This window comes from Pinus tabuliformis, chromosome J (assembly GCF_031772625.1).
Source record: "Pinus tabuliformis cultivar Carrire ecotype Pingquan chromosome J, CPIR1, whole genome shotgun sequence".
Classification (NCBI taxonomy): domain Eukaryota; kingdom Viridiplantae; phylum Streptophyta; class Pinopsida; order Pinales; family Pinaceae; genus Pinus; species Pinus tabuliformis.
In genome coordinates this window covers 1,334,901,716-1,334,923,286 of record NC_142295.1, presented here as the reverse complement: position 1 = coordinate 1,334,923,286, position 21,571 = coordinate 1,334,901,716, and the positions used below count along the sequence as shown (strand labels likewise).

At 31.8% G+C, this 21,571-nt stretch overlaps 1 protein-coding gene across 1 annotated transcript; it reads left to right on the top strand.

The window, feature by feature from the left end:
- The first annotated feature begins 19,061 nt into the window (after positions 1 to 19,061).
- On the top strand, positions 19,062 to 20,752 carry LOC149232288 (cytochrome P450 71AU50-like). The gene is made up of 2 exons (XM_089376457.1): positions 19,062 to 19,988; positions 20,099 to 20,752. Exons 1-2 carry the CDS (start codon positions 19,062 to 19,064, stop codon positions 20,750 to 20,752), a joined length of 1,581 nt encoding a protein of 526 aa, XP_089232583.1.
- Positions 20,753 to 21,571: the final 819 nt, after the last annotated feature.

Below are 21,571 nucleotides of genomic sequence, written 5' to 3'. Positions count from 1 at the left end.
GAAGACAAGATAAGAGTGGCTATCACTATTGCTTAGGCTCTGCAAAGCCAGATCTAATAGAAAGGGTAGTCTAATCTGGAGCCGCTTTTAGCCTTTTTAGATAAGTTTTTTTGTTTTTTTTTATCCACCAATTATGGATTTTTACTCAAAAGTTAAAGAAGCATTTGAATTGAGCAAATTACAAAAAGGCAAACTTTCCATTCCAAGAAATTGTGCTGAACTTTTAACCCTAACCTAAATATATCACTAACAAAATCAAAGATATCTCAAAGGGGAACTTATTTATTATATCAAATATAATAAAAGTATCACCTTTTTTCCGTTAAAACTTAAACTCTATCAACTTTTTATTTTTAAAATTATCTTTTTATTTTTGTTTCATGAACTCAAATATGTATTCAAATCCAACCACACATCAATACAAAAATGGTACAGTTGCAAAGAGAAAATCGATCTGTCCTTTTGCAAGTTATCCAATTTAATATTCTTTTAATTTTTGAAATGTTTTACTCTTATTTGTGATGAGACTAGAAATTTTTTTTTGGATTTTTTTTTTATATTTTATGAATAATGAGAAATTATATTATAATTTAGTAGTCAAACTAGTAGTGAGGACAATAATCAATAGTTTAGATTTGTTAATGTAAATTGGCACAACATTTTTATTGAAATATCGTGTCACATGGAATTACCTACAAGTGGTTCCTAAGGGCGTAGACTTTCACTTAGCTCTATCTTGAGTGGTTAACCTGATTCTTAAGTTTGAAGAGCTCTGAGCCAAGCGAAACATTTTTAGGCCATACTCCAATCCTTATCATGATCTATATTATTATTGAGATATTTAATCATTAATATTATTATAAAAAGTAGTGAATTAATAATTTACTCAAAATAATTTAGGATCAAATTTATTGACTACTAATATAACACTAAGAATATTCAATATTGAATATATACTTCAAGGTCATCTATTCTTTGAACCTTAAATTAGCATAGGTTATCAGTGAGGTTTTTTGGATGGTTTTTCTATAGTTTTCATAGTTAAAATTGACCAAAATCTAAATGTAATTTATTGAAATCACAAACTTGAGATCGTAAAAGCTTTTAAACTGGTTAAATACTATAAAAACTCATTTTAAATAAAAAAATAAAAATTTATTTTTGTTTGCGAAATTGAAACTAAAACCTATCAAAATTTTCGCAAATTAACAACGCCCGTTAAATTTGAATAAGAAAACAAACCAAAAAATATTATTAATTTAAAACATTTAAAAGAATATTAAACAAACAATGCACGATTCTGAAAAAAAAAAATGAACTTCATTTTTACATGTTATCAATATGGATTAATAAACCCTTTATCTTTCAAATTGTTTCTTTTAGCATAATACTATATTATAGTTCAAATTGCTTTTGTTTAGCCATAATATTATATGATTATGGAATTCTCTTGATTTATGTTATTGTCGAGATATTCAATTATTAATATTATTAGATTTTTTTTTTAATATTATATATTTTAATGGATTTATAATTTATTGGAGTAATTTAAAATTAACTTTATTGGTTATTAGTGTAACACTAGGAGTAGTTATAATGAAATAGAAAGACGCTTTACAAAACCATTGAAATTAAAAAAATAATGTAAAATTAAAATTAAAAGTTTAAGTTATAAATTAGTTGAGATAAGTTTGATTTTTTTCTATGGTATTTATTATGATGTATTTTAGTTAAATAATAAAAATATTGGTGGATTTCATTAGTTCAAAATTATAATGATTTTATAGTTTTTATATAAAGCTTACTATTTTTAAAGTAAATTAATTTTATATTGTAAAATTTGGAAGAATTATTTTTATAAAAAACAGAAATTGGAATTTTTTTTTGGAAACGTCATGAGAATCATGAACCTATGTGCGAATATTAACCTCTCAAAATTTCCATGATTTAATCCCCTAGATAAATCTAAGTTACTTTTATAAGAGTACATATCACTTACTCTTAAAAACTTGAATGTAGATAAATAGACGAACAAATTGTACAATCAACCAGTGAAATTATTAACTTTTAAATAAAAAAATATAATTAATATTATTGTTAAATATTATATTTTATTATAAAATTATTTTATTAAATAAATTTTAAAACCTTCAATGCATTTTAAATATAAATTCCACATAAATAAAGTATAATTAATAGTAAAATATAGTTATAATATCCGTTTGAAAAAAATAAAAATATTTATTTTATGTGATAGAGAATATTTTATATAAAAAATTACAAAATATTTTAAAATTAAATTAAATTATTTTAAAATATATACATAATTTAAAAGATGTCTTTTTCTAAATAATATAAATTTTAAAAATTACACAAGTTGGCTTGAAACAGGTGGCAGAGATTTTCTCCTCAATATCTTTTGTGAAACATTCTATTTAAATATTATATATAAATTATAAAAAATAATTTATAGATATGGGTATCAATTTGGTATTCGACTCTAAATATTTTGTTAAATATTTTATTTAAATATTATATATAATTATAAAAAAATTATGGATATGCATATCAATTTAGTATGAGGTTGATATATAATTTGTTCATATTTTCTCGTATGTGATTTTTACAGAAATTTTTTTTGTCAAATATTCTATTTAGATATTATTTATAAATTATAAATAATTTTTTTTTATGGATAGGTATATCCAATTTAGTATGAAGCCAATATATGATTTGTTCATACTCAATTTACTCACATTACAACCCATTCTTAAGGAATTTTAGTAAAAATATTTTACTCCTTCTCTGAACCATAAGTAAAATATTTTGATATTTATATGAAGTAACATAATTTTATACTAACTTAAAAAAAATAAAGTACTTAAAAGTAAAAAAGAATCTATTACATTCGGCTTTTAAATGTGGGGAATATATATCATTCTTGAATTTTTTAAAATATTTTAGTATAAGACTTAAATAAATTATTTCAGTGTCCATGTCAACTACTTTATTTCAATATCAACTTTATATATATATATATATATATATATATATATATATATATATATATATATATATATAAATAATTAATTTAAATTTTATTTCTAATGTTAACATCATAAAGTATTTCAATTCCCATATAAAATAAGTAATTTAAATTAAATATTCAATTACTTTTTAATAAAAGGGAGATGTGTAATTTATCCAATTCTTATTATTAAAATAATATGTAATATTTCAATTCATTTATCCTTTTCATATTTAATATGTAATATAGGAGTTATGCACTCTAAAAGAGTTTTTTCACCTCAAGAGATTTAATCCTTTTGGGGGCTGGCTAATCTCTGGTTCAAATGGATTATGCTGGTATATATGATAAGTTAATCATTTCGGGGAGTTAAGAATAATGATTGTTATCTTCTCTATTCAATTTTAATTATTGCAAGTCATATCTGAAGATGATATTAGATATATTGTTGTAATGGATTTAATCCTTGTGGATCTAAGACCTTGAGACCTAAAGAATATCTTATCTTTATAAATAAATTCATAATAAAATTCTTTTTTTATTTTTAAAGATTGGATTAAAAGAATAAAATACTTACACATTAAATGTAAAAATAAATTCTAGTGAAAATAAGAAGGAAATGACAATGTTTAAAGAAGATATAGATACTCCCATGTAATGGAAAAAGATAGCAATGATGGTAGGTGGTCTCAAAGATTATGGCATTAAAAAGGAGGACACTATCTCCTTAGTTGTTGGTGTGAAAGGAGATTCGAAGGGTGGCAAGGAATCCTCTTCTTCAAGGCCCGTGTCTTTCAAGGATGTCCTAAAGTCAAATCTCAATTCTTAGACTGCTAAGGAATTCTCAAGCTAGGTGTTTTTGGTGGAACATTCTTCGGATACACCAACGGTTTAGGTGAATGATGCCATTAGTAAGCTAACAATTGAAAATTATAAGCAAAAGGAAAGTAATTGTTGTTTTATTGGATTTTGGACTTTGACATCTTCCCTCCGAGGCTAGGTTCACAAGAACTAGTTTTAGAACATCGAGTTGTTATTTTTCTCAAAAAGGATTTTTCATGGTTTTCTTTAAAAATACTTGAAGAATGAAAGAGGGTTTTTAACTAGGGTCTCTCCTTTTGGGGCATAGTTAGCCTTTCAATTCCACCATGCTTTCCAAAGTTTAATCCTCTCACTATGAATTCCCTTTCGACTCTAATTTGTGTTAGTCTCCCAAAGTTTCCTCTCCAACGGATCTACCCAAAGATTCTAGAAGATATTGGAGACTCTATAAGTCGTTTCATGAAAGTAGACAATGAATGATTGATAAAATATATCATCTCTTTTTTCCACATATGTGTGGAGGTGGACCTCAAGGATTACCAAACAAAATCATCCTCGAGTTGGTGGGTAAGTAATATACCTAGCCATCAAATTTCAAAAATGCTACTTTTAGGAGCAGAATTTTCCAATAGCTGAGGCACCTTCAAATTGCATGTTCATCCATAAAGGGGGTGTTTTGCCACCAAGGATCTAAGAGAACGAACTGTGGATGGATAGATCCGAAGGAAGCAATATGTATCATGAATTCTATAGGTGAAAAGAAGAACAATTCCCAACAATAGAAGCCACCTACTGATAAGTCGACTTCTTCGGATCTAGGCCAACCCCTAGTAGCACTGCCACATCCCACAATGAGGTAAAAATATTGAACAAATGACAAGGAAAGAACACGAGTTATATTTGTCCCTACAATTAGTTGCAAGAACTAAAACCATGAGTCCCATCATTCTTATAGTGAGGAAGTACTATCAAATTTAGTTGAATCGATTATAATAAAAAGTTCTTAAAAAAATGAGAAAACAACTCTATCTTTAGCGGTGATAGATATATATGTATAGTGGATTGATGCTTGTAAGAGAAAGGAGAAAAAATAAAAACCCTTGAATCATCCTTATATTCCATGCGAAATATGTAGAAGATGTACCATAACGTTTTAAGTTTTAGAATGCAATATGTTTTTTTTTTTTAATTAATAGAATTTGATTAAAAAAAAACAATAATAATATTTATTAAATGAGAGAGAATATAAATAAGTTAATGAAAAATATAATAATAATAATAATATTTCTATTTTACAATTTATGAAATTAAATATCAAACTAGTGTATAAGATTTATTATTTATTATAAAAGATCCTTTTTATAAGGCTTTCTTATTTGTGATCCAAAAAGCCCTTGGAGAACAATTTGAATTATATATTTATATATATATATATATAATAACAACAACTTAGAGTTAAACACATATATATTAAATAAAACAACTAAAGGGTAGACATAAAATTATTCAATATATATATAGACAACAACTTAAAGTTAAACGCATATATATTAAACAAGGCAACTTAAAGGTAAACATAAAATTACTTTATATTTTTTTTAATACAAGACATTTCCATATAATAATTTTAGTATTAAAAGATATAAAAAAATAATTTGACTGTTAAAAGATACCAAAAAATTTATTTTGTAAATAAAATATCATAAACAACTTTTCTTTAGATAAAATAATAGTTTTTTAACAAGTTTTCAATTCATATTTGATTTTCTTTTCGATAGATTTACTCACAAAACTAACAAAAATTGAAGACAAAAAGTGGAGCAGAGAGTTATTTTTCTCAATAGTAAGATTCAGTTAAATAAGATTACATTGGGGACATCAACATTAAATAAATGCAGTGAGACTGAACTAGACTCGACTAACTAAAATTAAACCGGGACACTTGGATGGATAGTTTTGACACCTAGCAAGCGGTTGAACTTAGATTTTCCAACAATCCCTCTTAATTAAAACCACATATAAAATTAATTAAGATGTCTTCTAGTCTATGTCTCAGATAGGCTTAAAATTTAAAAAATTGACTTGAACTACATTGACTTTTCTTTTTCTCTTCTTCAAGATCATGTACCCCCTAAATTCTTTTATGTTTTTCTTCTTGTTGTATCTTTCAAAACTTAGTTTCTCCATTTGTTGGTGCAGGTCCTTTATTGTTCTAGGTTGTCTAAGCATGTCTTGGACTTCTTCAAAAAATGGCTTGTATGTGGGCTATTGCCACATATTATTTTTTGTAGTGTTTTTTTCATCATCAATTTACTACAACATAAGATGAGAATAAAATTTTATTTCTTCAAAACTCCAATAGCTAAAAATTTCATTGATGTGTTCATTATGCATGTTGTCTTCAACACACATTTCTGCAACTTCTATGTAGACCTCATCTAGACATGGTGTTGGAAGTCATGCTTCAAGGACCTTTAACTCTTCTTCAAAATCTTCATGTTTACCTACACATTGGAAATTAATGGTAAATGTAAAAACTTATGCAGAACCATATTGGTTATGTTCCTTCTTCTTTGTAATGAGACCTTTCTCCTATCACTCCTCCTTCTCTGCCTTTAGTTTTTGCTTGTGGGCTTTCTTCTTTGCCTATGCCTCTATCTCTCTCTCTAACTCTTCTGCTTCTATACTAACATGTGTTGCTATAGACAGGTTGTCTTCCACTTTGTTTACAAACCTAAGCGGGATTATCTCACCAAATATTATAATGTTGATATCTGCAACCATCCATCATTAGTCAACAGATCTTCATCAAAGTTTACACCAACATAGATCCATCTTAAGTACGGATCAAACATGAGCTAAGAGGGATCAAATTTCTTTACATTCAAACTTCTTTACAATGTAAAATACAAAGTGTTATTTTTCATTGTTTAAATTATATTTTTAAATGCTAAATAGAGTGTGTGTGTGTGTGTATATATATATATATATATATATGGCCAAATAAATGTTTTAACCATAAAAACTTAATTTTTCATGATATATATATAAATTTTTGAAAATGATATAATATATATACACAATTGACAATAAAATATTTTATTTAACATGTTCAATGGTTTCCTTTTATTTACATATTTTTAAGTATATGTTAATATTAATTTGTATTAAAATATTTCCTTAATACTAAATTATAAGATTTAAACATCTTACTCACACATTTGTTTACTTCTAATTATTTTACAACATATTTTTTTTTATTATAGCCGACATAATTTTTAACTTTTATTTTTATTTTAGAGGGGAACAAATGGATGGAATGACAAACTTACACATCCCCTCATACTAGGTTGTAGAATGATCCTCTCAACTTAATTAGTAATATTAATTGTTAGATTCACGATATCATTAACTGTTCCAATGGCAGTTTCACTGTCAACAACAAGCTCTATTGCTGGATTCACCAAATATTTCATCAGCAAGCTCTGTTGCTAGATTCACCAAATTTTCATTAGCAACCTCTGTTACTGGGTTCATCAAATTTTAATCCACTTGCAACTATGCATAGTGGGACTCACAAGCATTTATTCACTCCCTCTCTTCTTCTTCTGCAAATTTATCACAATCATCATCCACTTGCAGCTGAGAACAATGGGATTCAACAAACTTTTCATGTTGTTGTAGATCTGTCGCTATAGATCAACCTTCATCATCAACTTCAATCCCCCCCTCCCCACACCAAAACTCCTTTCAAGGGTATCCCAAGCCTCCATGTCTATCTTGGCATTTGAAATTAGGCGAAAAATGATGTCATCCACAAATTATTTTAGCAATTTCAATGGAAAGGTGTCATTTTTCCTTTTCTCTTCCAAATCTAAAAATATTTCAAATGTCTCAAGGTGCCACTTTGACCTTCTCAGCCTCTTGGATTTTCCCATTTGTTGAGTGTTGGCTCACTACAACTTCAACAAACAAAACAAATTGTAGACATCACAACTAACTACAATAAAAATTCCTCTGCTTCTTGGCTTCCACAAACAAACATGCCCATGAATTTTCAGAAAGGTGACACTTTCACAAAACCTTATACAAAAAAAAACACAATGGCGAGTGTCGATTAAAACAATGAAACATCCTCTTCAAAAAAAACCTTAATAACCCCTTTATTTTGTTTGAATAACAAATCTCCAAATTGATAACTTGCACCACCCCTTTTTTATAACAATGTAAACTTGGACAATAACCAATCCCTTCTCAAAATCTCAATTTACAGTATTTTTTTTTTAATCCCTTTTGAGCAAAGATTAAAGTAATCCTTTTCCTGTTTTTTTTAAGAATAAAAAAAAAAAATCCTTTAAAATTCTTTATATAATATTTTTGAAAACAAATGTAAAGAACCTTCAACTAATTAAAAGGAGAACGTGTTTAAAAAAAATGGCCACCACCTTTATGTTTCTAAAATACATACCACTAAATTCCTTGTTGTTTTTGCACAGTTCCGATGGTTTGGTGTGCACAAGTTTGCACACTCGTTCAATTGATGGAGTTCGTCAAATTTAAAATGACAGAGTGCATCAAATTTAAAAATTCGACAAGCTCGTAAGTTTGCACAATTTTTCACACAATGGGCTTTCTTGACATATGCACAATTGATGTGCTTCCTCTTCCTCATAAGTACAAAAATCATACTTTTATCCTAGGCCTCTCATGACCCTTGCTTTTTCTTTGTGAGCCCAGAGAAAATTGAAGCATTGCTCTCTCTGGAGTCTTATGCAACCTCGCAATCCAATACCATGACAAAGAATGAAAATGAAAAGTGGAGTAGAGAGTTTGTTTTCAATGTTATGAATTGGTTAAATAAGATTGCATTAGGGACATCAATGTTAAATGAATGCAGTGGGACTGAACTAAACTGAAAGCGAACTGGAGTAACTGAAAGTGAACTAGGACACTTGGATTGATGGTTTGTTGGAAGTAATGCTTTCATGTCATGTGTAGTTGTCATTGGGAGTTATGAGGAGTCATTCTAGAAGTTTTTGTTTCTAGTATATGAGTTGTAGTCATGATCTAGATGTGTTGAAGTTAGTGATTTATGTCCTCTATATTTGTATCTGTGGTGATCAATAATAGTATCGAAGTGTGGTTTTGTGTTTTGCATAATATCTCTCTCATTTCTCTCTCTATTTTCTAACATGGTACCAGAGCAGGTTCTCTCTTAACTCCCTCAAGGGAGGGCCAAGCAAATGTGAGAAAGCCCTGAATTTTATTCATGTAAATAAATAGGGTAGATGATTGTGTTGTGTGACTAAATTATATATATATATTTTTTTTGTATATATGTTCAATGTATGTTTGAACGAGATTGTATGTCTTGGGTTTTACAGATCTGTATGTTGAATGCTTGTTGAAGTATTCAGTCGAACTGCTGAGAGTCTTCGTAAGAAGAGGATATGCCTCTTTTTTTAAGTAATATATCCAAATTTGTTCAGATCTCATTCATTCAGATGATCGACAGAGAAAAAAACAAAATAAAATAAATTGAGGTTTGAAATTGGGATACAAACTTCAATTGTTCCAAGGACAAATCATCCTTTTAGAAAGGATCAAGCCTTTGAATCCTAGTACTTGTTCCATTGAATATGAGGTTGTCTCCAGGACTCCATAAGCTTGAATACATGATGGAGAATCCCGGGAAGCACGATGGGGGAATGAATTCACCTTTTGGATGCTTTCCTTCTGGTTACAAGTCTTCGTAAGAAGAGACTCTGCCTCTTTTTGCAAAGAAGTTACCCAAATTCATGCAGATCTCATTCATTCGGATAATCAACACAGAAAATAAATGAATTAAGGTTTGAAATTGGGATACAAACTTAAACAAGGAACGCAACATAGAACACTAAACATAAAACATAGCTTACTCATTCCATTACCAAGAAAGGAGTTTTATACACAATAGAGATGTTTTTGGATTCTAGTTGTCAGTGGCTTCTTCATGACGCTACCTGAAGTCTCCAAAAGTCTTGAGTGAACTCTCGATAAGACTTAACACCTAACAGGCACCTAACAGAGTTAATGTTATGGTTAGAATTAATTTTTTTCCAACACTCCCCCTTAATTCCAACCATAATATAAACACACAAAATAGACTAGAGCACAATGCATAAGACATAGTCATACTCTTAATTGACATGCTTGCAAGTCTAAGTCTCAGCTAGGCTTACGACATAATCTGAATTTTCTACAACACATAACTTACTTCGACAAAACTCTAATTTTGCCTTCCCAAGAGGCTTAGTGAATGTGTCAGCTACATTCTCATTTGTATTACAATATATTAGGGAAATTTCTTTTGATTGGACATTCTCTTACAAAATGATATTGTGTGTCTATATGCTTTGACCTTGCATGACATATAGGATTGTTGCCCAATTTGATGGTGCTTTGATTATCACATCTGATTACTGTAGGTTCTTGTTGACCTTCACCAACATCTTCAAGTATTCTTCTGAGCCATATAGCTTCACACGTGGCACTACGTAATGCTTTATACTCTACTTCAGTTGATGACAAGGAAAGTGTTGCCTGTTTCTTAATGCTTCACGATATAGCTCCTAATCCTATATTGAAGACGTATCCAGTTGTGGATTTCCTGTCATCTGGATTTCCAACCGAGTTAGAATCAGAATGACCTATCAATTCAACATTACAAGCATTAGTATATTCAATAACAAAGTTAATAGTTCCCTTTAAATATCGAAGGACCCTTTTTGCAGGTATCCAATGGCTTTCATGAGGATTGGCCATGAATTGACTAAGTATTCTTACTACATAAGCAGTGTCGGGTCTAGTGATAGTGAGATAATTCAAACTTCCCACTAATTGTCGATATGATGTTCCATTCACCTCTTTTGTTTCATCTTCACTTCTCAATTTGATATTTTGTTCCAATGCAGTACTTACTGCTTTACATCCATACATATGAAATCTCATTAGTACTTCATTTGTATATTTTTTTTGTGTGATTAAAGTCCTTCCAACATCTCTCCATACTTCAAGACCTAGACAATAGTGCATCTGAACAAGATCCTTCATCTCAAATTTTTGTGATAACTTCATTTTTATATCTTTAATCAATTTATCAACACTCCCTGTTATTATTAGATCATCAACATATATAGAGAGTAATACTATATCCCCATTTATATCTGTCTTGACATACAAATTATGATCATTTTTTCTTTTGTTAAATCCTTGCTGAAAGAAGAATTTGTTGATTTTTTCATACCAAGATCTGGGTGCCTGTTTTAGTCCATATAAGGCCTTTTTTAACTTGCATACAAGATGTTCTTGTCCCTTATTTACAAATCCTTCTACTTGAACAAGATAAATCTCTTCTTTTAAGTCACCATTTAGAAAAGCTAACTTCACATCTAATTGATGTAGCTTCCAATCATTTTTAGTTGCCAATGCTATCATTATTCTGATTGTATTCATTTTAACAACATGGGCAAATGTATCTTCATAATCTATACCTTATTTTTGTGAATAACCTTTTGCAACCAATCTTGCCTTATACTTGTATATGCTACCATCTACATTAACTTTTGTCTTGTACAACCATTTTCATCCTATAGGGACATTATTTTCAAGTAATTCTGTTAATTCCCAAGTTTCATTTTTCATTATAGAGTCATATTCTTCTTTCATAGCTTCCATCCATTCTTTATGATTTTTAGCTTGTTCATAATTTAAGGGCTCAAAAATAGTCATTAGTTGAGACATTAAGGCAAAATCTTTATATGTGATAGGGGTCTGAATCTATCATTTTGACTTTCTTAGAGGTTCATTACATCGTGGAGTACCTTCTCCTCTTCTTATTATTTGTGGAGTGCCTTCATCACTTTTTTCTGGACTTTGACTCCTTGATATGTCTTTTGAAATGTCTAGGTGTTCTTGATCTTGAGTTAATTCCACAACTTATTCTTCTTCCTTAACGCTGTCATAAGGAGGCTACCATACATTATGTTCATCTTCTTTTATTTGTTTAACTACATGCTCATGAAATATAACATCTCTACTTGCAAAGATCTTGTGAGTACTTGGATCATACATTTTATATGTTTTTTTATCAATACAATACACAATAAAAATGCATTTGATGGCTTTGGCATCTAACTTTCTCCTATCCTCTTTAGGAATATGAGCAAAGGCCTCGCTTCCAAATATCCATAAATGACTAACTTTAGGTTTAAAACCATAAAATGCTTCAAATGGTGTTTTGTGCTCAAGATACTTAGTAGGGCTTCTATTTTTAAGATATACAGTTGTATTAATGGCTTCACCCCAAAAACTATTAGAAAGTCCTTTAGTTTTTAACATACTACGAGAAAATTCAACTAATGTTATATTCTTTCTCTCAGCTACTCCATTTTTTTGAGGTGTAAGCAATGTAAAATTTGAAATAGGAACTATAAACTCCAAACAGGAACTCTGGCCAAGAAACCCCGAAAAAACATGAAAAATAGTGCTAAAAACAAAAAATGTGTATACTGGAACGATGACGTTTTTTTAGGGTCAATTTTGAACATGTTTTAAAAATGGTGGTGAAAACAATTTGTTTGTGCAAAAAACGCCCTGAAAATGAAAAGCATTCATACTGGAACGACGACTTTTTTTTTAGGGTCAATTTTCAACATTTTAAAAGACGCGAGTCAATCCAAATTTTTATGTGCAAAAATTGTGCTAAAAACACCCTCAAAACAAAAAGGTTTTATGCTCGAATAACACTTTTTTTTTTCTAGGGTAAATTTTCAACATTTTGAAAAAATGGTGTAAAAGATTTTATCGTGACTCTAAAAGACAGTAAAATTTCAAAAGAATAATGAAAGCATAAAGTTAAAAATAAAAACAATGAAAAATAAACAAAAAAAAGTTACAAAAAATAACAAAACTTAAATTAAAATATATAATAAAAAAAATAAAAAATAAAAATAATCAATTATAAAAATGTTAAAAACCAAATTAACCTATAAAAGATAAGAATTAAAAAATTAAAAAAAATATAAAGAAATAAATAATAAGAATAACATATTTAAAAAAAAAATACCAATTTTTTTTAATGGTAAACCATAAAAAAAATTTGAAAAAAAAAAAATTTGAAAATTGAAAACAAACTAGATTAAAACAAAAATAGAAAATTAACAACAAAAAAAACCCAAAAAACATTAAAAAAACTACTAAAATTAAGATTAAAAACATTTTTAAAAAACCCCAAAAAACCAAAAATATGTTGCAATTGAAAAAAAAAAAAAAAAACCGAAAAAACAATTAAAATTAAAAAAAAAAAAAAATACATATTTTCAAATTTAAAAAAAGAAAAGAAAAAAGAAATAAAAAACATTAAAAAAAATATATATTTTTTATTTAAAAAAATACAACATTTCAAATTTTATATTAAAAAATTTTAAATTAAAATTTTAGATTTTAAATTTGGATTTCAAATTGATTTAAAAAAAAATAAAAATTAAAAAACATTTAAACTTTAAAAAGCTAAATATATTTTTGATTTATTTAAAATATTAAAAAATATAAAATAAATAAAAAAAAAGAATTTAAATTTTTTTATTTATCTTAAATACAATTAACATATTTAACACTGCTCAGCCACCCATGGGTGGCTATCCGATTCTCGGAATCGGATAACCACTACCCGACCGCCCGTGGGGGTGGCTATCCAATGCCGGGAATCGGATAGCCACTGCCCGACATCTTGTGGGGGTGGATATCTGATTCTTAGAATCAGATAGCCACCACCCGACCGCCCGTGGGGGCGCGAACCTCAGCAGTGGAGTTGCACGTAGCTCCGCCATCTAGGATTGCACCCCCATGGGTGGTCGGGCAGTCCCCACACGCAGTTGGGCGGTGACTATCTGATTTCGAGAATTGGATAGCCAACCCCATGGCTGGTCGGGTGGTGGCTATCCAATTCCGAGAATCGGATCGCACCCCCATGGGCGGCTCAGTGGTGGCTATTCGATTCCGAGAATCGGATAACCACTCCCACGGGCAGCCAGGTAGTGGTTATCTGATTCTAAGAATCGAATAGCCACCGCCTGACCGCCTGTGGGGGTGGCTATCCAATTCTCGGAATCAGATAGCCACCGCTCGGCCACCCGTGGGGGTGGCTATTCGATTCTCGGAATCAGATAGCCACCGCCCAGTGACTGGTGGGGGCGTGATGTATTCATGTATTGAATTCTTTAAAGTATTCAAACACATCACTTTTGTTTTCTATAAATTACACGGAGGTGTATCTAGTGCTATCATCAATACATATAAGAAAGTAATATGCTCCACCAAGTGACTTAGTATGCATTGGATCACATACATCAGTATGCACTAGTTCAAGTATTTCACGTTTTCTTCTATTTTCATGCATGGGAAATTATTCCCTATGTTGTTTTCCTAGTGCACAACCTTCACATTCAAAGTGTTCACTGTTGATATTTGGAAGACCTTCTACCATCAATTTCTTTTGTAGTAATATTAAGTCATTATTATTTAAGTGTCCATACCTTTGATGCCAAAGCTCTATATTTGACATGCCTATTGATGCCAAAGGTTGATGCCCATTCTTCATTACATCCAACTTGTATAATCCTCCAACTCTCATTCATTTTGCAACAAACTTGTAGTTGTCTTGCACATCCTTTACCAAACAATGTGATTTCACAAATTCAACTTTTAAATGTTGATCTATAATAGTAGAGACTGAAATTAAGTTCTTCTTTAATCCTGGAGCATACACCACATTTTGAATTTGTTTTTTTTTGTCCATTAGGCATCATGACACTTATATCACCAAATCCTTTAATTTCATGTGATCTATTATCTCCTAAATAGATGTGTCCACCACTATTAATCTCATGATAAGTATCAAACCAATCTCTTTTGCATGACATGTGGATTGATGGACCAAAATCTATAAACCAAGCATTATCATCATCAATTTTTGTTGATAAAGAAGCATTGGACACAAACAATTTAAGCTTGCTAAAGTCATGACTAATTGCTTCATCTCTATCAACAAAATATCCTGAATGCCTTCTTTGTTGAAATTGATCACACCTTCTTTTCACGCAATTCTTAGAAAAATGACGAGGTTTTCCACAGTAATAACACACATTATCTCTGCTAGATTTGGCATTTTTCCTTGGTAAAGGTGTACCTTGAAATGATTTTCCCTGAGGCTTTATGCCTTTATTTTTCTCCCACTCTTTGCCTTTGAAGGACTGCCTCCCTTTAGCCATTAGTGCTAAATCTGAATTGAGAGATTTATGTTTAAGCCTTCTTCTCCGTTCTTCTTCTTGTACAAGTATACTTGCTAACTCATCAAAAGTAGGATCCTTCTCTCTAGTTGAAATATCAATATTTGATATTCATCAAGCATTCCATTTAATGTCACAGTAACCAAGTCTATACTAGATATTGATTCACAAATGTCACCTAATCTATCCTTTAGATCTTTAATTCTAGAAATAAAATTACTCACACTTTCATTTTCTTCCATATTAATTGAAAGAATATTACTCTTTAAATACAATATTCAATTTGTAGTCTTCATCTCATACAAATTTTTGAGAGTGTCCCATGTCTCCTTGGATGGTTTGCACTCTCTTATGTGTGGAATAATGTTGTCCTTAACGGAATCTGCAAAATCACCTTCACATTGTTTTTTAGTCGCTTCCAATCTTGAATTGCAGCATCTGTAGCTTGAGAGAACATTGGCTTGACTTCAACTCCAGACACAATCGTCCAAATATTATAGCCTTCCATTAAATTATGCAACTTAAACTTCCAATTTGCATAGTTTTCACCATCTAGCTTGTTAGACTCAGATAAATAAGACTCTGCTAATACATTTGCCATAATATTTAAACTTATAAAATAACTCAATCTAAACCTTCAAGCACAATTTTTTTACTAAACTTCATAGCGCACTTAATATGACTCTCTCCTCTTTTTTTCTTTCCTCGTCCCCTAGTTTTTTTTTTTTAACACAAATATAACCTTTCTCATTTTTTTAATATTTTTAAATATCTCAGAACTATATATATATATATATATATATATATATATATTAAAAGACCTTCTTAAAAAAACACTCCCAAAATAATGGTCACATATTGTTTAAATAAAATTTTAATATGAGAACATAAACAAGTCTACGTGGACTTTAACCTTTCAACTTTGGAATACGATTTTTTTCTTAACCTTTCAAATCATTGGTCAAACTTTAACCTTTCAACTTTTTTTTTAACCTTTCAAATCATTAGTCAAACGGACTTTGAAGAGCTAATATTAAAAACAAAAATATAGGCCCCACTCGCTTGTTTTGGGCTACAACAACTCCTTGGGAATTGAAAATCTTCGGCTAGATTTTATTGGTAGCAAATGGCTCACGAACCAACTGACTGCACAACCACAATGGCTCCACTTGCAAACAAATTCTCACCAGAACTGCACAACACAGAGTCTTCTATGCACCAATGTTGTCTCCCTGATCATCCTTTGCACGAGCAAACTTCTCCACGCAGACTGTAACTACTCTTCAAATTTCAAACTTGAAGCTTGGGTTAATAAAGATGAAAAAACATTCAAGATTTAACCCTTGCAATATATGATCACCACTGAAAATCCTCAAGAATCAATGAAACAATAGTAAAACGGGTGCAAAAGATAAGGAAAAATTTATATGTGACTTTTTCACCTACAAAAATTGAAATTTTATGAAATTACCACTGAATGCAATGTCAAGAATACCACAGGAACTTCTAGTTCAGCTCCACACCCAGAAAACTGAAGCAAGAATCAATTTTCTGTTTGGATTTTAGATGCTGCTGGCCAAATTTGCATTACAAACAAGTTCACAGCTCTTCACCAGCACTCCCTTCGAACTTCACATAGACTGCACTTCTCAACAACTCCTCTTGCAATAGTGCTCTCACGGCAATGCACATATCTCTTTTGTCAAACTAAAAACTCTGACCACCAAATCACCCTTCACCAAAAGCTTGTGCTGCACACATACACACTAGTTCAACGATCTCTCACTCTAAGTTTGATCACTCCCGCACGAGAACCTTACACTCACAACACTCAACCTCACCTCGCTCTGATACCAAAACAGAGAACACAACATAGGACACTAAACACAAAACACATCTTACTCATTCCATTACCAAGCAAGGAGTTTTATACACAACAGAGAAGTTTCTGGATTCTGGTTGTCGGTGGCTTCTTCATGACGCTACCTGAAGTCTCCAGAAGTCTCAAGTCTCGAGTCTCGAGTGAACTCTCGAGAAGACTTGACACCTAACAAAGTTAATGTTGTGGTTGGAATTAATGTTTTTCCAACAAACTTCAATTGTTTCAAGGACTTATAATCCTTCGAGAAAGGATCAAGCCTTCGAATCTGAGGACTCGATCTAGTGAATATGAAGTGGTCGTGAGGACTCCATAAGCTTGAATACATGATGGAGAATCCCCAAGAAGCACAATGGGGAAATGAATTCACCCTTGGATGCTCCCATTCTGGTTATAGAACAAGCAGTATGAGGTTAACTTCCTCAAGTATTACCATGTGGCGAGAGCCGAATCAAAGAGGAAGAAAGCATCTTACGAGTCTTGATTCAACTTATTTCGTAAAGCCTTATTTGTGCGCGTTTTGGATTTGATACTTTAGTGAAGGCAATACAACGGGGCCTAATCGTGCATTTTCAGAGCTATGATTGTAAAGCAAAGCTTATAGGAATGGCTAAAGGGGATATGTTTCCCAAACCTCACCAACTCTGTATGGACTGTGCTCATGCCCTCAGTCGAATGAAGGAAGAGGCTTTGCTCATTCGATGCTAGACTGATCTCAGAGAACGGTTGATGATTGGCAATGGAAAAGAGGTTTTACTTGTAGCCTCGAAAATTTTAATGGTGCAGTTTTAGTATGTTATATTTATTGATTAAAAAAAAATTGTTGGTAGATTTTTTTATGGTATGGTTTTATTATGTTGCAGTGTGTTATTGTGCAAGTGTAGTGTTGAAAATCAAATGATGCAAACCCACAAAGAACATATCAATTATTCAACATATTAATGTGACCCGTCGTGCTCTAGGAGCATTAGTCATAGGTAGTTCTTAATAAGGTCAAGCTGGTGTGACCCGTTGTGCTTCGGGAGTGTCAATACATGTTATTTATACAAGGTCAACTTGTAGAATTGCTTGTTGAAGACATTATCCTAGTTATATTCAACAGAGGGTAAAAGTTCCATAGGATGGTTCAATATCGAGACTGACCCATTGCGCTATGAGACGCTGGTCTCCAAAGTTCATCAACAATGGTAAGAAGCAGTTAAGTTTTAAATAGAGGTGAAGTGATAGCTCGAAGGTGTGGTGGTGAAAAATGGTGTTTGCGAGATTCCAGAGTGGATGTGAGTGTTGATGAAGACGAGCCACACAAATTATCCTTATTGTTGTAATATTTGTGTTTAATGTTTTTCATGTAAGCATTAAGGGAGGGTGTTGAAAATAATGCTTCCATGTCATGTGTAGTTGTCATTGCGAGTTACAAGAAGTCACTCTAGAAATTGTTGCTTCTAATATATGAGTTGTAATCATGATATAAATGTGTCAAAGTTACTGATTTATGTCCTATATATATGTACCTATAATGATGAATAATAGTATCAAAGTGTGATTTTGTATTGTGTGTAATATCTCTAATTTTTCTATTTTCTAACCAGATTTTCACACATAAGAGGTAGTTAGAATTAGATTCTCGACCAAAAAAGCCTACTGTGCTTGATTTCACTTTTTCTATAATATCATATTGATCATTTTAGTTATTTTTCACTCTAACTTGTTTTATAATCCCCCTTTCCGTAAAGACACGCATTGTTATGGGGATTTTACTTGTTCTCATACCGATGTTAATTTCCTTTTAAACTGAGATGACGGATGAACTGTCGTGTATGGACATGCATGCATTCCAAAATCGAGTGCAAAATCATTTTCTATTGAAAGTGGAACTTGTAGAGATAAGTCGTCGCCGTCATGTGGAAATATGGCATTTTCAATGCTGGACGCAATTATAAGAAACTCGGACCACTTTGTGTTTGTTGTGCCTGATTGTACTCTGCGTGCCTGGTTGAGCAAAAGAATGACGACCGACTTGGGATCTCAACAGCCGTGCGTTTCAGAGAGCGTAGGTAATCTATATGTTAAATTCGCCACTGCTTTTGTTTTTGTTGTATTGGCAACAGCATGGAGCGTCTTCTCGAGGGTAGCAAAAGGCAAGCTACCACCGGGGCCTTTCCCGTTGCCCATTATTGGCAATCTTCACATGCTAGGAAGGCTTCCCCACAGAGCGCTGGCTGCTCTCTCTATGAAACACGGGCCTCTTATGTCTCTCCGACTCGGCTCCTCCCTCACCTTAGTTGTCTCCTCTTCAGAGATAGCCAGGGAGTTTCTCAAGACCCACGATCAGGTTTTCGCAAACAAAGGTCCGTCGGCCGCTGCTAAACATTTGTCATTCAATTTTGCGGACATCATCTTTTCTCCGTATAGGCCTTACTGGGCGCAAATGCGTAAGCTCTGCACTATGGAGTTGCTGAGCTCCAAGCGCTTAGATGGCTTCCGTTTTATTAGAGAAGATGAAGTCTTCGCTATGATTCGTTCTATTATTAATTCAGATGCCTACAAGGGTTGTCGTCCTTTAAACATCAACCAAACTATGGCATCCCTTGCTACCGCTGTAATTTGCAGGATGGCCTTCAGTAAAAAGTACTCGGACCAAGATTCCAGAGCTTTCAATTCAATGGTCAAAGAAAGTTTACTGCTACTCGGCACATTTAATGTTGGAGATTACATACCTTACTTGGCCTGGATGGATTTGCAGGGTCTCAACCGTCGGATGAAGAAGTTACATACCACACAAGACCAGTTGTTAGAAAAAGTGATAGATGAACACGTTGCGCAGAATGGGACTAATACCACGCATGATCTGGTTGATGTCTTACTTACAGCTTCTACAGATAAAGATCGCGAGTTCCAAATTTCAAGAGATAGCATAAAAGGAATCCTCTTTGTAAGCTAAAATTGGTCCGCCTGGATGAATATTATAGCAAATTAGATTTAGAGAGCTTTTAGTATAACTTGATCCTGTGATGATCATGTTCATGATATTGATCTTGGCAGGATATGTTGCTCGGTGGGTCAGACACAGCGCCTACAATAATAGAGTGGGCAATGACGGAGGCGCTGATAAACCCTCCAGTGATGAAGAAACTTCAGGACGAGCTGGAACGCGTCGTTGGATTGGATCGCATGGTATGCGAATCTGATCTGCCTCAGCTCGTTTATTTACAAGCTATGGTAAAAGAAACGCTTCGACTCCACCCAGCGGGGCCTCTTTTGAACCGTCGCTTATCCGCTGATTCCTGCAATCTGTTGGGGTACGAATTCCCTAAAAACACTCGAGTTCTCGTTAATGCTTGGGCGATTGGGAGGAACCCAAAGTTATGGGAGGACGCCGAAACTTTCAAGCCAGAAAGATTCATGGGAAGAGTTGGCTCGGAGGTAGATGCCAATGGGGATCAAAACTTTGCGTGGCTTGCCTTCGGAGCAGGCAGGAGAACATGCCCCGGACGACAATTGGGAACGCTTTTGGTAGAGTTTGCGTTGGCGCAACTCTTTCACTGCTTCAACTGGAGTCTTCCCTTGGATGACATGAATGGGAAAAGTCAAGAAATTGACATGACTGAAAGGTTTAATGGAATCACCTTACCCAAGGCTCATGAACTCTTGGCTATTGCAACACCACGCCTTGAATGCATTGGCCACCTAAAATAGTTCTTAATTTCGAGTGGAATCACTGAAAATAGAAGCCCTTTTGATTGTATTTGGACTTGGAGATTATACTGCATTTTCAAGGTGTTTGTTTAGGGTGGAGAAAAACGTTAAAGAGCTGTGTATGCAAGTGTTGAGTAAAGCAGGATCCCCTCTTATTTTGTTTTGGTTCGATGTAAATATCATGCATAGCATAGATATGAATATGTACGGTGAAAAAATGTAGAAAATATTTATAATGCAATTAAATTTCATAAATAGCTAATTAATTAAAAAATCTGTGTATAAAAAATTTGTTTAGGGTGGAGAAAAACGTTAAAGAGCTGTGTATGCAAGTGTTGAGTAAAGCAGGATCCCCTCTTATTTTGTTTTGGTTCGATGTAAATATCATGCATAGCATAGATATGAATATGTACGGTGAAAAAATGTAGAAAATATTTATAATGCAATTAAATTTCATAAATAGCTAATTAATTAAAAAATCTGTGTATAAAAAATTATAAAATTTAATTTTACAAAATAAATTTCTTTTTTATTAGGTTAAAATCTATATTATTAATGTGAATTTATTTTGAAAATTATATATAAGTAAAGAAAAAGAAATAGAAATTATTATAATAAAATTTTGATATATAATATATTAATTAGTTTAATTTTTTTTTCTCTAATATTTAATAAGTTTAGTAGGTTGGGTCTCCATTCTCACCCTCACCTTTATGTTATTTTAAATTTATTTTAATTTTAACTAGCATTTGCAACTTGTTTTTAGAAAATGAACTAGTATCTTGAAGTGTCTTGTAAAATTGATGCAATCTCTTGAGA

Excerpts from the sequence above, each read along its gene's own strand:
- LOC149232288 (XM_089376457.1), top strand. The coding sequence starts at position 19,062 with ATGACGACCGACTTGGGATCTCAACAGCCGTGCGTTTCAGAGAGCGTA. Across the intron at positions 19,989-20,098 it reads GCATAAAAGGAATCCTCTTT|GATATGTTGCTCGGTGGGTC; the intron begins GTAAGCTAAAAT and ends TGATCTTGGCAG.